Source organism: Mastacembelus armatus, chromosome 21 (assembly GCF_900324485.2).
Source record: "Mastacembelus armatus chromosome 21, fMasArm1.2, whole genome shotgun sequence".
In the NCBI taxonomy this organism is placed as follows: domain Eukaryota; kingdom Metazoa; phylum Chordata; class Actinopteri; order Synbranchiformes; family Mastacembelidae; genus Mastacembelus; species Mastacembelus armatus.
This window is the reverse complement of record NC_046653.1, coordinates 23,700,196-23,716,621: the sequence shown is the minus strand read 5'-3', so window position 1 is coordinate 23,716,621 and position 16,426 is coordinate 23,700,196. Positions and strand designations below refer to the sequence as shown.

General features: G+C 42.0%; 1 protein-coding gene and 1 long non-coding RNA gene across 2 annotated transcripts in view; one reads left to right on the top strand and one right to left on the bottom strand.

Moving 5' to 3' along the window:
• Positions 1-2,379: 2,379 nt before the first annotated feature.
• Positions 2,380-16,426, bottom strand: part of plcl1 (phospholipase C like 1) — a 64,946-nt gene continuing 50,899 nt past the window's right edge. Inside the window, exons 8-12 of the mRNA XM_026295213.2 lie at positions 13,334-13,696; positions 10,688-10,891; positions 9,103-9,178; positions 8,258-8,367; positions 2,380-7,412 (exon numbers count right to left, since the gene is read on the bottom strand). Coding sequence (XP_026150998.1) covers positions 7,206-7,412; positions 8,258-8,367; positions 9,103-9,178; positions 10,688-10,891; positions 13,334-13,696 — 960 coding nt within the window. The 3' untranslated portion in view covers positions 2,380-7,205. The remainder of the gene's footprint in view (positions 7,413-8,257; positions 8,368-9,102; positions 9,179-10,687; positions 10,892-13,333; positions 13,697-16,426) is intronic.
• Positions 7,238-10,812, top strand: LOC117152794 (uncharacterized). Its single transcript, XR_004463357.1, has 3 exons — positions 7,238-7,323; positions 8,255-9,891; positions 10,698-10,812. It is a non-coding gene; the product is annotated as an uncharacterized LOC117152794 (long non-coding RNA).

Sequence of the window (16,426 nt, the reverse complement as noted above, 5' to 3'; positions counted from 1 at the left end):
TGATGTTAACTGCAGTTCTAATATAAACTGTTAAAATATGCAACTTCCTCCATTAGATTAAACCTGATATTAAAAGTGACATATTTGCGACAATAAAAAAAATATGAGAAAAAAAACAAAAACAAAAACTGCAAAATAACTTTTTCAGGTTCCAGTTTCAAAACATCATCAGCAAGACATGTAAATAATTATGAATCAGTTAAAGATAAGATTCATTGCTGACATACTATTTCAATTTAATCCACTAAATTGAATGGACCCAACACCCAGATTAGCTTCTAAAATAGGCTACTGATGGAAATAAATTATTTGCACTGCACTACCCTGTTGACCAACAGTATGAACTGATTTTGAAGCTGGCCCAAAAAGAGAATAGCTTGATGTCTGCCTCCCCCTGCTGGCACAAACAAGAACAAACAAAGGGCCAGTCATAAATGACTAAACTCAAATCTAGTGGTCTGTCTAACAATAGAAAATTACTAAGCATATGAAAGTCACAAAATAACAGGCTTTGTGTTACGTAGCATGGATAAGTAGGAGACTGTATGGATATATGTCTAGGGTTGATAATGAGAAATGCTAAAAGTAGCAGCAGCAGCTGGTGTCAAACATCTGAAAAACTCTCACAAAATTAAATATTTCAGTAATGATGTAACACTGTGCCAAAATCTGTTCATGGGCTTTCCATAAAGAAATATCAGAGGAAGACAACCATGAAAAGGTACAACTGTCATGATTATATCCTTAAGGCCAATGCAAAATATCACCTTCTACTATAAAGTCAGTAGATTGGTAAGTCAGTGGATACACCCTTAAGAAATGGCAACAATGAGGATTTCATGCAAAAACAGTTCAGCCCAAAACTCACATTTCTCAAAGTAGCATCAGGTGATGCACAAACCAGAGCTTAGCCCCTACACAAGAAAGTGTCCTGCAATTACCAGTGTAAATAATACACCACATAACGGTAACACAGCTAGATTTCAGTAATGGAGGAGTCAAAATAAGACACATGTATACGCAGCTAGCAACATCACAATACTTAACTAATACTACCCTTACTCAAAGTAACTGCTGAGATGTGCCAGCATGATATCACTACAACAATGGTGCAGAAAACATAAGCAATGAGACAGTTATACAGCAAGGTGGGCTAAACCTCATTATACTGAGCTAGCTCACTTAAAATGCTTGTAAATCCCCTGGGGTCTTATAGGTAACTTGTAGGCCAGTAAACAGGGATTGTTTTAGATTTTTTTTAAAAATTAAAGTTAAAGCATTAAAGTTACTTATGTTTACATTCTGACTTCTAACTCATGCTTATCTAATGAATCAGTATCAAAGCCAAAGTAGCCTACTGTTATATAAAGCAAGAGGCGGGTAAACTGTGATGAGCATTAACCAGTTTGGGAGATACTTTTATTTTCCTCTTTATTTTTAAGAACAAATGTTTTACTGACCTGTAGGTCTCAAACATGGCGGATCTTCCTACTTCTCGTTCAGCTTCCATTTTGAATTTCATTTCCCGCTTTGCAAAGTGCCCGGATGAAGCTCCGACGTAACGAACCTCTTAGCTAGCTAGCTAACATTTTATCTACTTTCGCTCTCTTTTTTTAAAGTAAAACAGACTTAAAAAACATCTCTCCTCCTAAAACAGCAGATGTCGTCAACAACAGATGTCATACAGTGACAATTAGCTTAGTGGTAACTCCATTTAATGGCTGAAATGACAGTTATGTTCACTGCCCGACCGTGGCCGCGCTTGGCCAAAGATCGTTTGTGCCGCATAAGAAACATCACTCTGTGACCGCGCAATACGAACTCGAGATGTATGTTTTTTGGTTCAAGAAGCCCGGCGGAGTGGCAACTCCTGCCTATATAAAAGATCTGTATTATAACTACCAGTTTTCACGCTAAATAATAAAAAACACAAGAGAAATAAATGTAAAAACAAAAATAAACTACTTATTGTGCAGAATGCTCCATTACAGAATACTAAATATTATATTATTGGCAGTTGGTAAAGATGGAGCTCATTTTAACCTGGGAAATGGTGATGGCCATTTTCCCCAACATTTCATTGACCATTTATTGAGAAAATAATGAACAGATTAATAAATAAAAATTATTTTTATAGTTGCCCCGTATAATTCACGTTTTACTTCCTGATTATTCAACATTAGTCATATTTTGTTTTAATCTGAACTGGCCAATTAGTAAGCAAGTCAAGCTGTTAAATAAATGTAATAGAGAAAAAGGTTGGGTTGTAGTATGAGTGTCATTACAACTGGAATTTGTGTGCCTGAACAAACAACAAACTGGCGTTTTTGCAAATGTATACCTGTGAGTAAACAATACACATGGAGACAACAGTAGGATTTGGTCAGGAAAAGAGGACTTTATTGAGCCTGGGATACAGAGTTTTGTTATTTTTGATTACTTGTCAGATAGAAAACACAGTAGCTTTTCAAAATAAAAGCAAGGTCCATTTAATTAATTATATTTTTATCTGTTAAAACACACTTCAATAAATATTTTTTCTTCTGGTTGTTTTTTTTTTTCTATTTTACAAAAACATACAGCGACTATAGGAACAGTTGAGAACAACATGGGATTAAAGGTCGGCAGTGTAGACACAGGCGAGTACAGAAGCTGCAGATGCCATGAGTAATATAGAACCTAAAATACCTTTACACATTTTCAAGTGTGTTACACAACTTTAGCCACATCACTATGGCAAATATAAACAGTTCTCCAATTATTCAACTGAAAATTAAGCACTATTTGACCACCGGTCTGCAAAGATCAGGCATCATCACACACTGAAGAGCACAGAGAGAGCTAACTCCAAGTTAAGACACATGGGTAATGGAGATACAATGCACCCTAGTGCAGCACCCGGCTCTTAAGCATGGTCAGGCTACCACCCTCATCCTTCAAACCCGAAACATAAAATACAATCACAGTGAGAAACAGAGCTTAGCACAGCTCCGTTCCACTTTAAAGGGTCCACACTGAATGATGTCGCACCGGATTACAAATGAGACTCAATACACTGAAGGAGATAGTAAAGCACTGTAGTGAGTGGCTGACTGCGGCGCCCTTTGAAGAGGTAAACACTACTTTTTCAATACTGCAAAATGAACATTTCATCAGATAAAAAGCAAAGTGCAGTGACATGTGGCGTGGAGTGTGAGAGAGGCATGGGAATGATGAGAAACGCTTTACATCTAAAATCTTTATTTGCTTTGAAGGATCATATTGATGTTTCTGAAAGTTTAGTTTTGTACTACAGACAGTGTATGTTTTCCCTTACTGCTGACCATTTTCCTTGCCTCGGACAGGTGCTTCATCACAGTGAACGTCATGCTTAGTTTTATTTGTACAAAGGTTTGCACAATGATTGTGTGCTGATGCAACAGAATGCACGGGTTTATTTTAAAAATCTGCTGCTGTGGGGAAATCACAAACTGCTGAGAAGCTCAGACAGAGTGAGTTGCTTTACAGCGCTGCACTGATGTGCTCTAATGTCAGAAGCTCAAACCCAAACAACAAATAATAAACAGGAACGCAAACACTGAGAAGGGTAATTCCAGTTTGGCATCTTCTTGCTCTAAAGAGGTTTGAAAAGGGAAAACTGTTTTTCATTGTTTAGCTTAAGTTGCAGACCCATGTTTTCACTTGCATCACCACAATATTATCATTTCCTAACAAAAATAAACCCAAGCAGGATGTTCACTGAAACGCACTCTCATCAAGCAAGTCTCTGCAAGCTGATGAAACCAATAGCTGCCTGGAAGGTACGAAAGCACATTCAATCTATACATTTCAAATGGCATGATTCGATATTGTGTATATCTCTGGAAAATGATCCAAAATAAGTGGGTTAAATCCTGCAGAAACGCAGGTGTGGTTCCTTTGGATTCATTCAGCTACACATTGCTGAAACCTGACCTCTCCCCATGTAGGTAAAACCCTGTGAGCTCCATCTTTGCACATCCCGTTACCCAGTCACTGTTTGACTCTTCTCCAGGACAGCAGGCATTTAAACCGAAACAGAAAGCTAATACTGTGGTTTGTTTTACTGGAGCTGATGCATCATTAATGCAGGGAGAGGTGCTCCCTGCAGGTAAGCAGCTCTCTAACAGAGGATGCCTCCAATGATCCTTTAAACTCTGCAGTTTTCAGATACCTAAGTAGCCTTTCAGGGGCAGTAGAGCTCTTCCAAGTAGCTACTGGAGATGCTCTCTGCTCCAGTGCATTCAAGAGGAAATATGGCAAGTAGTTTGGCAATGACTCGTGTAAGCAGGTGAACCAGTTTGCATCATTGGGCCAGGAATTAGGGCACGATTATATAATGGCAGGTATAAACACACCAGTATACACACATCCCAAGACCTCCGGTGAGTCAGAATGTTATTAATAGAGCAAAGCAGCAGGTGCTGTCACTCTGTCTGCTGCTCACAGCCAATTATGAGGCTCACCAGGTGTGTTCACCCAACCACACATACGACCACAACTTAATCCAGTACCAGTCCCTCCCTCTTCTATCCTTCGACCTTTGCTTTTGCTCCATTACACAGTACATCTTCAGCTTTTAGAAGTGTGTGCCTTCCCTCAGACACAACTAATAACACAGAAATGTTATTAGGTGGACACATCAGTTCTGTCACTCCCCACCTGCGGTCTCAGGAAGAGCAGCAGGAACAACAGAGTGGACACAAGTGGAGGTATGAAAGAGGTTAATGGTGTTACAAAAGGAAAGGAATGTGTAGATAAATGAAAGGCAATAAAACAGTGTTTAAAAATACAGGATGGCAAACAGTAGATCTGCACATGCACTTTAGATGGGCTAAACCGGTCAGGAAACCTCAGTGTCATCCCTTTGTTTCAGTGTTTCTCATTACAGCCTGTCTACTGCAAAATGCCACCAGCTGGGTTGATCGCCGATGAGCTGTTACAGTGTTTACCTGTGATCCTCATCCCTGCCCTTCTGCCTCCAGAAAAAGGGCAGAGTAAACATTCAAAATGTCTGCTTTTCAGAAAGGTCCCTCAAGTTTCCTCCCTGGCCTCACTGCAGCGGATCTAAACATGTCCACGTCAGCCAGTTGGATGATGATACTAGTGAATCCAAATGAACCGTTTCAAACACACCTGCCTTGTTCGCTTCTTCATCAAACCCTGTATCTCCAAATCGCTAACTTACAAACTCGCTTAAGCTGGATGATGATGCATTTTTGGCATTTTCCAGAAGGTTCTATGACATGTAATCTTTTAACTGAAGCAAGAAAATCACCAACACTGGAGATTAAACTTTGTTCACCAGAGAATAGAGACGTGACGATATTCAAGGAGGTATTTCTAATCTGTTGAGTTTAGTCCTGCGTGTTGCTTAGCACTGTTTTTGTCAAGTTTGGTGCAAACGCAGCATTACAAGATACAAGATACAAGAATACAAGAATAAAAGCTTAATTAAAGAAAACTACCAGGTGTTTTCCTGCGATAAGAAGAAACAAAGCTGCACACAAAGGCCTAGAACACCGTCACTGACAGGTAAGAACAACACTGAGCCATGATCAGCTGCACCTTCTGGACACCATTTATGTTGTTTTGTTGTTTATATTGTTTTCAATCTTTCAGTCAATGCACATTAAACTAAACAGCCTCACTGACTTTCTTGTAACTTACCACTGTTATTATTGCTACATCAACACAGTGACTACGCTGCGAAAACCTGTTCGTCCTACGCACAAACACACACGTACAGAGTCCACTACCCCACAGTCCAGTGAGGAGGTTATGTGATCCACACGTGTACTACGGCAGACATGTAGTACTAGTTACAGTAATAACACACATCCACAACTTCTCCAGTTACCGTGTGTTTCCTCAGGGTTCAGCCGTCCCCTCTCCACATCACCACGACAGACTCAGAGGCCATCAGAGGGGAGATAACAAGAACCTGTGAGCGTGCACTTTAAGCTGCTTACTCCTTTACAATCGTTATGTGGCCTATTGGTCAGAATTTGATTGGTTTATTTTGACCAAATGATCTGTGGATTTATTTGAGAGTAAAGGGCTCAAACAACCAGGAAACAGCTCTGGAGCTCAGGTTTTGCTGTGGAACACAAATCTGGAAATAACCAGCAGGGGAATTGAAATCAGACAAATGTTTGGATGAATTTGACTTTTCACCTCTTCAAACTCCCAAATTCTCATTAATAACAGTTGATATTTCTAATGAAATCTAGTTTATTGAGTCTAATTTATTCAGAAAATGGATTTTGAGAAGTTGAGAGAACAGTTTCCATGTTTTTAAAGAGGGTGGTGTGTGTTCAGGTACAGAGAAGGTTTTAATGCTGGGATCAAACACCATCTTTACTCTAAAGCTTAAGTGACACTTGTCTTAAACCAAATCATCCTTGGCCATTGTCTGTTAATCGTCTGTTAACTGTCTGCTCCTTTAGGTGCAGGAGGACCTTTTTTATATTAAGCTACAGCAAAAGTTCAATTGGATTAACTGCAGTTACAGCTAAAAACAAAAGGATGAGCACCATAAAACCTCTACATTAAAAACCTAGTCTGAAAGTAGCTCATGTCTACCTGTGTGTTTTTGGTTCATACTGTCAATCAGTCCAGGTCTTGTTGTCTTCCCTGGGGACAAGCTGAAATGCTGAGGCAGATTTTATCATTTCTCTCATCAGTTCTGCATTTTCCACCTCTGAAATGAAACACCACCAGGACTATAAGCAGCAGCGCCACGACAGCCCCGTTGTCACAAATTATTCAGGTGTCTATGAGTTTTTCCCTAATGAGGAAAACCCGCTGAGTTACAATGTTGAGGCAGAGAAAATTAAGCAGGAGCCATCAGAAAGTTCAAGGACCCGTGTGGAGTGTTGTTCTTTGCTTTTCTACCGCAGAGTTACGACATTCGTGAAAAGCCTCTCTGCAGGTGATAAATGATGCACTCACTGTAAGGCTTTAACAGATATACTGCTCTGGTCTAGGCTAGTCTAGACACTTGGATAAAGGGATACACTCAGCCAGAACGAGAAACCTCCGTCTCGTCCGGTGCTTCTTCTTACGCTCAGACTTTTTCTTTGTTCCATCTGTCTCACTCTCATGTCTCCTCTGTAATTACTCTGTCTGCTCCTGTTTCATCTTTGGCAGCTTGCTGGACCCTGGGGCGGGTGGGGGGGTAGACGTCAGATGCGTCCGTTGCCGTGTGTGCTGCTCCGGCGGCCAGACAGGGGGTGGGAGGAGTAGTGCAGCTCAGCAGTGGAGAAGGTGGAGGACGAGGAGTTGGAGGCAGAGGAGGAGGAGGTGAGTCCACAGGCCTCACAGGCCAGAGCCAGCTGCCTCAGGGCATCCAGGGAGTCCACCTTAGCTCCTCGTAACAGATCACTCTGACCCTGCAGCACACAGACAGACATGTATGCACTGCAACAAAAAACTCCAGCAAAGCAGAAGGTTGAAATTTAGCATGTAATTCTGTTTCACAGCGTGTTGTTGCTGGAAAATCAAAACAAGACTAAAGAGGCTAAAAAGCCTGAGTGATCTGAGAGGATCAACAGGGCCAGGAGGTTGTTCTCTGTGGTTTTGTCTTTCATGTAACACACACAGACATTTGATCCATTTTAATATAGACAACATTAATTATTCTCCTATTTCAATTTATGCAGAGATCTAAACTGTTAAAAGTCATCTTGCAGATTTTTTTTAGTGCCTGCTGGTTTATGTCTACTGTTCTGAGCCACAACTTCTTAACAAGAAACAACTGTACAGTGTTGTTCAACTGGAAACAAGCACCGCAGCCAAAGCTAACACAGTGATACAGTGGTCTGTCATGTCAAATTACAGTGGGCATTATTTTATTGCAATGATGAGGGATTACAGCAGATGGAAGCTGGGAGGGCAAGAAGACAAAGCGTCCAGTTTAGCAATGAAAACAATAATTAAGCATTTTCAGTTTGCTGTGACAAACTGCTGTTAGCTTTAGCTCAGCCAGCTGAACCTCCTTGTTGCATTCAGTTTTTTATGGAAAGCTGCAGCTGTGTGTCAAATGCTGCACTACTGTGTTACATAACAGCAGGTACAAAACAGGGACACACTGAAGAAGGTTTATTTTTTATTATTACATCTATAGCCTTATTTATGAATTTGAATAAATCTCATTTCCAAGTGAGTCTCCGGTGCGTCACAAATACCAAAAAAACACAGAGAGGTTTTTATGTCAATATAATTTTCTTTCCAGTACCTTGAGGACAGTGATGTTCCAGGTGAAACTCTCCACAGCTTTGCACTGCTTGCGTCCCTTCAGCCCTTCCTTCTCCCCAAGCCGAGAAAGATCCTCATGGAAATCCATCCCTGAAAAACACAAACAGGCGCTGTGCAGTCTAGAGCGGTGGATGGGCGCCAACAATTCAGATCCAGGTGACACACAACCATGGAGCATAAGGGAATTATTTTTGTGACTGACACTAAATGTCTAGGGGCAAGTGTCATGCATTGATGGATGTGTTGGCCCAGACTAGATTTACATATTTACGTTAAAGCGAATGTCACGCCTCATGACACCTACACTGTCAGTTAGAGGTCAGGAGTTATTTAAAGCAGTGACAAGGTCTAAAAATACACTAGTTTTGCTTTGTAGCTGCATGTTTTCTCAGGTAAATGGCTGCTGCAGCTGCCATCCTGGAGCATTACACCTGACACTGTCCAATTATTATTGTAAGACAGAACCACAGTGTGTGGCCAGAGCACATTTACTGTAAACAACATTTCATACTGGTGATTTTTGAAAATGAGAGTGGTAATGGATCCTCAGAGAGTACGACGGCAATGGTGCTTTTTCCTAATTAGACATCCGTGCTGACAGTGTTTACTGACAGAGTCTTTCTCTGCGGAGTCGCCCTCATTAGGTTTAGCTGTTTGATGTTCAAGTCAGACTCACTCATTTGGTGAGTTTTGAGGATTTGGGCAGATCCTGTACTACAGTCATGTTATTCATGAGCACTCATCAAAACTATTCTCACTCACTTCATTATCACCTCCTGCCAGCACCATCCACCCACCCATCACTCACTGGCCTGCACACTTTACCTTCTCTCTGCACCTGGGCGATCCTCTCCTGCACAGCATCTGCGTTCTCGATCAGCTGCTTCTGGGCACCGATCATCTGCACACACAGGAGGAGGGTCGGGTGTTATTGACAAAGCTCACTGTATATCAGTGCTGTGCTATGGAGTTTTGAAAATGCTGATCAGATAGATCAGTAATTAAAAAAACACATACAATGTGCTGCTGATGGACACACAGTGAATGAAACAGTGTACTAGACAACCCCTATAAGAATCATAAAACATGTTGCTGCATTGTTCATTACTTTGGTTATAATAGTATTTATTTTTCTCTCTATGACAACTCCAGGGCACTGAAGGAAAACAACACAAAGCACAAAATCCTAAATCTTTGCATAGAAATGGAAGGAAGAGGTGAAAGTGCAGGACATTGGTTTCAGGGGAGAAATGAGGGTGTGATGAATAAGTCCTGTGTTTGTGTGCGTGTGTATGTATGTGTGTGTGTCCAGGAAGCCTGAAGAGGTGTGATGTACGACTTCAAATCACACCAACTGTGGCTTCGTGACACTGCCCCGCTGAGCTCATATTCTGGGTTCACAGTCAAACACCATCAACTCCACTGCTGTGTGCGAACACTCAATGATGTTTCGATGCAGAGAAGCAGTCTCTGTGCTGAGGTGTGTGTGTGTGTGTGTGTGTGTGTGTGTGTGTGTGTAGGCGTAATAGCTGAGCGCTGAAACAGGTGGGAGAGATTCGTCCTGATCTGACGCAAGAAGAGATGCAGTAGGAGGCGACGCAGATGGCAGTCAAGGTGTGTTTTTGTGGGTGTGTGAGTGTGGGTGACTGTTTCCTGCATGTTTAATGCCTTAGCACCACATATTTGCATGTACGAATGTATGTGTATGTGTGTGTGTGTGTGTGTGTGTGTGTGTGTGTGTGTGTGTGTGTGTGTGTGTGTGTGTGTGTGCACCATAATGCATTAATGAGTATCAGAAAACGAACAAGTTTTGAAGACCCTTCTGATGTGAATGAAGTGGGAAGACATATTTACATATTTAATTAAGTAAAAGAAGCAATAACACACCTTAAAATATCGAATACAAAGTAAAGGTTCTGCCTTTAACATTAAAATGTTCTTCAAATATCAAAGTAAAGGTATCAACTATGCAGAATGGCGTCTGTTGATGTTACATCAATATATTATTAGGTCATTATTTCTGATGTAGTAATACTTTAATGTTGTAGTATATTTCATAAGCTAAAATTTCACTGCACCTCAAATTGTAGAGTATTTAAATAAATGTTAATAAAGACAAAGCACAGTGAGACCTGACTCTGTGTGATTGTAAAACAATGAGTCTGCATTAGCAACATGGCTGCAGGTACAGCAACGTTGTCCAGACTCAAATATGGAGCTGAACAGTATTTTCTAAATGCTAATTGACAAATGTCCACATTGTGCTGTCTAAGCTCCGGTGGTGCACGTTACACCTGCTGAACACCGTTTGTCACTGCTCTCCAGTGTAAACCCAAACTGAGTTTCATGTATTATACATTTCTTTAGAAAACAGACGCTCTGCTCTCTAACGTGTTTTCATTTTACCCACCGTGTCATAGGCACTGAGCAGCTTGCGGGTCATCTCTGAGAGGTTGACCAGGGGCTCCAGGCATGGGTAGCCGTCCTTCAGCACCATGGTGGCCCCCATAGTGCCCTCGGGGCTCTGCAGCCTGGTGGCCAGGCTCTGGATGCACTGCTTCAGTTTGGCCACTGTGGGGAGCCCACACTGCTCTTTGAAACTGGAGGTGGTGCTCTGGAAATGTGAAAACAAGCAGCACAGAGAGAGAAGAGCGAAAAGAGTATTAGGTCCAATGTACAGTTCCGGCTATAAAACTAAGCTTGGAAAGGTCCCTGCACTCCTCCCCTCGTTTCCCCGTCATCTGCTGTCCCTCCTGTGAATTCAATCAATATGGCAGTGATTGCTGCTTTTAATCCAGTGGAATCAGCCTTAGCTTAAGCACATTTGGCAACAGAGAGACAATATGGCATAAATGTGGAACAGAACAATCACAGCATTTAAAGAGCGTTTAAAACCAGGTGTGGAACCAGGTTGGTCACCAGATCTCATCGTGTGTTAACCTGATGAAACTGCCTCTGTAGGTCACTTCAAAATGAAGGTAAAAGATTTGGGTAAAAGATCCTTAAGTGTTTGAATGTGCCGTCTAACTGAACGCTATTTGCCACCTGGCAGAGCCCCAACCGAACCAGCGCTTATCACACTCCACCTGTGTGGAAGTGCGAGTGCGTCTGCATGTGTGTGACAGACACACAGCAACAGAGACATGATGAATAGCAATGGACTGTGGCAGATGAGCCCACAGCTGGACTCTGTGGCAGAGAGACAGAGGAGAAGGTTCATGTCGGAGGGAAAGGACAATGAGATTGAAATCGTCAGATTAAAACCTGTTTGTGAATGAGCATTTCTGTGAAAGCTGAGAGTGTATGTGGGTTTGTATGTGGGCTGTGTCAGACACGCTGATTGTTTCAGGGTTGGGTTGGGATTATCTGCTACGGTTTATAATGAGGAGACTTAAGATTGTGTGAAATGCAGAAAATGAACAAACTGCAGGATTTTTTTGCATCATTGTTATGAAATATCTTCATTTTTCTTTGGGTTATTTAATGTATCAATCTACACTACGTGGCCAAAACTACATGGACACCCAATCATTACACTGCATTCAAGGATAAACTTGCACAAACATGCAAACAGCAGCTAAATAAGTAACATGCTGTGTCAGATTAGTTTAGGTCATATATTGTAATTACATAAATTATAATTTGTGCTCTTACAGGGCCATCGTGTGCTGCAGTGGTTGGATAAACTGCTGCTTGCTGTAACAATGTCATATGCACATACATTTAAGAAACAAGATACTACAAGTTTGTTGGTACATGTATATTGTAGCTTTGAAGTGACATGGTGTCAGTCTTCTTTTCTAACTCTTGCCAAGAAAGCAAATACACATCTTCCCCAAAATGTTAATCTGTTCATATGACACTCATCCCAAACCTGCAGGTTGGGGCTGGGACCAGGACTCTGTGCAGGCCAGTCACGTTCTAACACACCAGACTGGGAAATGGTTTTTTTATGGAGCTGGCTTTGTGTCCGCATACTTGTATACTTTATTTTATCATAACATGTATCTCTAAAAACACAGACACTGCAGAGAGGCTTATATTTGCATCGCCCACCCATAGATCTCTGTATTGAGCATGAAGAGGGTGGGTGCCGAGAGGGCAGGTTCTATTTTTGCTGGTATTTATAGATGCTTTATAATCCTCCTCCACTCTTCTCTCTGACTCTTCTTTTGTCACTGCTTCTCCTCCTCCTCCTCCTCCTCCTCCTCTCTCTCCCTCACCCACAGAAGTCTCAGGTAGAGTCTGATTTCAGCACTGTCATGAAAGCTACTCCAGTTCACCCTCATAATCAGACAGAGCCTAAAAACACAAAGCCTGAGTTGACACCTGATCTGCTGTGACTCAGCTGTTAGCATTTCCTTAAACTTCCCAGACATGAGCTAAAAAACAAGGCACCCTTCATCAAAATAAGAAGACATGTTCTCACTTATCCCATGGGATAGGCAGTGAAAATAGTTTTGGGTATATGAGCCCAGGTTCTGAGAGATCAGTCTCAGATTTCTGCCTGTATTGCAAAACAATGGAAGAAGATAAATGCTCTGAACATCTTGTTCTAATGTCCTGGTTCCCTAAATAATCTGAAATCCTCACTTTGACCAGTTTTCATTTCCATTTCATTTCTTCCAAGAGTCATATCAAATAAAAAGGTCTTTTCCAGTGAAGCCAGCACGTCCTCACAGGTGCATGATAATATCTGCAGGTCTAAAAAAGTCTTTTTGCTATTTCTACTTTGAGTTTTTCCACTTTGTGCTACTTCATCTTTGGACTTCACTACATGTCAGAGCCAAACCTGCTCTACATTTATCTGATAACTTTAGTTCATTGTCAGAATCAGATGGATCCAACAAAATACAGTCTGATCATCAAACTTCAGTGATTGATTAGTTAAATAAGTGATTTTGTGTTTTTTCCCTGTTCATACTCAAACCCAAGGAGTTTTGGTTTAGCATCAGTCATGAGAATTTGACTATTGGACAAGCTACAATTTTCAGACTACAGACCAAGAAAAGTGACACCTGGGCTTCGTTGGCTTCCAACCCATTTCCCCTCTCACCTGAGCGTCCTCCCGCAGGTCTGCTGCCTCTTTGAGGGGGGCACCGGCCAGTTTGAAGGCCTCATCCACCACCTTGATGCCAGTGTGCCTCAGCGTGACGTACTCCCGGCCCCGTCTCCCCACCCTCCTCACAGAGAGACCTCGGCGCTGGGCCTTCCCGCCTCCTCGCCGGTTGGTGACGGCCACGTGCACAAATAGACTGGTGTGGGGTAAGGGGTCTCCGGCCAGGCCCAGCAGGGGCACGTTACGGTAGCCAGGCTGAAGGCACTCAAAGGCCACGCTGTACTGGCCGATGAAGTCGTCTCCGATGTAGTCGTCGTCTAAAACCACGAAGCGCAGCAGCGCCAGCTCCGGCATGTTCACCTGGAGACGACAAACAAACAAACAAACAGTGAGAACAACTCGAGTTACTGTGCAACAGTAAAAAATCAAACCATGACCAACAAATATTTCACAATGTTCTGGCCTCAGCTGGAGACTGAGTTTGATTCTGGTTAGTTATTCTGCTTTTTACCAACACCCTGAGCTGTTTCTTATGACATTTGAGCAAGAAAAGAAAAGTGTCCATGCTGCCGTAACAATTTATTGTAAGTCAGTATAAAACAAGCGCACCAACAACCATTAGGTGTAGTTTTGGAGCTTTCACATGTTGAGTCAAAACAGTTAAGCTGCAGGATTAAACCAAATCAAGAAGCTCAAAGATGATGAACTATCAGGGGTGGGAGGAACTGCACAGTTGTTATTTCTCTGTGACCCCTTTAACTTTCATTTTTTAAAATTTGAATATATCCCTTCTGATTAAATGCACCTTTCCATTCTGTCTTAGTTCCACTGTCTGTGCTGCACAGCTCAGCAACAGAATAAATAAAAGAAGTACAAAGCGTCAGTGCTGCTAAAAACAACCCACTTCTCTTAGGAAACCTGTAATTTACATGACAGGATGCACAGTGCCAAACCGCATCTACCGGGATGAAAAAGCTTCTCTGTTCGATTGTGCAAGCTGTTAGAGATTAATGTTTCGTCACCTGGGGTCGTCGCTCAGACAGCGACTAAATGGAACTGTACGTTATTCACCTGCTCTTGATTCTGAATCATTTAGTCAGCTTTTCTTAGATGTTTTCAGCTCAGAGAGATGATCAATTAGTCTGAATATTCAGCTGAGTTCAAACACCATTTCCTGTTATTAAGTGTCACTCATGGAGCCATTCAGTCACAGCATTAATGTTAATTACATGGTACAACAGTGCTGCACAGGGGGCATGCTGCTCCAAATATTGCATTTCAGATCACACCTCAGATCAGTTAAAGCTAATGAGGCCTTAGCAGCCATACATGTAAACACAGAGTCTCCCTCACACACACACACACACACACACACACACACACACACGCACACACACATGCACAGACACACACATGCACAGTAAGTGGGCAGACAAATGAAGCTGCTAGTGTCTCTGCATATTCATTTTGTGCACATAAACAGAGGGTAAATAAATTTCATAATAAAGCTTTATCAGTTAATGTCTCTGTGTTCCCTCCACAAAGCCTGGTACAGCCTCACACACACACACACACACACACACACACACACACACACACATACACACACACACACACACACAATGTATGGGTGTCTGCGTTGTGTTTAAAGCAGAATACAACATCAATCTAACATTTCCAACAGAGAATGAGAAGAAACTTGCCCTAAGCTGGTGTTTGTGTATGTGTGTGTGTGTGTGTGTGTGTTTGTGTGTTTGTGTGTGTGTGTTTTTTGAGTGCATCCACAAAACAAAAACAGAAGCATGACGGCTTCAGGCAGAGAAGGAAATGCACTCACAGCACAGCTGAGAAATCAATTCCCTCACGAATATTGAGATTTTACGTGTCTGAATTTGTGTCTGTGAGTGGGTCACATCTGTTTCATTTAAAAGTGATGAATCTTCTGCAGAAACACAGCAGTAAAGAAACTCTTTTGTTCCACCCTGTGGTAAAAACCCCACAACAAAAACAGCAGGACAGTTATTCATTCGGTTTGGAGTTATAGCAGCTTTGGCTCAATTCAGAGGTCACGGCCTTCGAAGGACAAGTTCCACAAAGGTGCAGCCTGCGTCCAAAATCAAACTGTCCCCCCCCCCCCCCCAGAAAGGCTCAGACTAATGCAGCATCATGTTGAGGCACAACACTGAAGCTGCATCTCTTTTTCCAAAAGTGTTAATGTTCACATCCAGCCTCAACAAAAGTGTGTGTGTTTTCCCAATGACAGTGAAATCTCAATATATTTTGTTCATTTTGATTTATTTATTTAAGAATAACTTTTATTAAAATACCAGGTTATTCACCCAGAGAGAGCTGGGAGAGGCTCCAGCAGATCCCTGTGACCCTGGTTAGGACTAAGGGGGTATAGAAAATGGATGGATGGATGGATTTCAGTGAGAGCAGATCACCCTCATGGGTTAGTGATGACTAACGGAGGCTGATGATCCTCATTTGGCAAAAAAAAAGACTCTTCATGATTCATGTTCCAGCCTTGTCACCATCCGCCCACCACATGTCCTCGGACTTTCCTCGCTGTTCCAGTTTCCTGAATCCCAGATCCACCAGCTCACTGTTCTCCCATTCCCATCACCAGCCCCCAGGCACAGCTCTTCCCTTTATCCTCACAGGTTTTTCACATGAGATCTTGCATATTCACACGTGACAAACTGTGACTGACCAAATTTACAGCTAAATGAAAACTGCTGCTTATGGAAATCTGTTCATTTCAGAACCACGTGGGTGTATTTTTAAAGGAGATCTGTGGAGTGAGACCGGCCCAGTTGACCCGCGAAGAGGAATCTGTTCCTGAAACTTTAAAGAAAGAAGCTTCTGAACTGGGACAGAGCCAGAGGGACTGAAGGTCTGACGCTGAGCTGGAGATAAAATCCCCCAGACACAAAAAAATATTCAAAATGTGCCAACTAAGCATGTGGGCAAAGGCACATTATCCTCAGTCACTGTTCAGAAATGATTAAAAACACATCAGTAAGTCACTCTGGCTTATTAAAGTCATATGTCCCTTTATCACAGTGAATGTGGGCACTGTAGTTTATT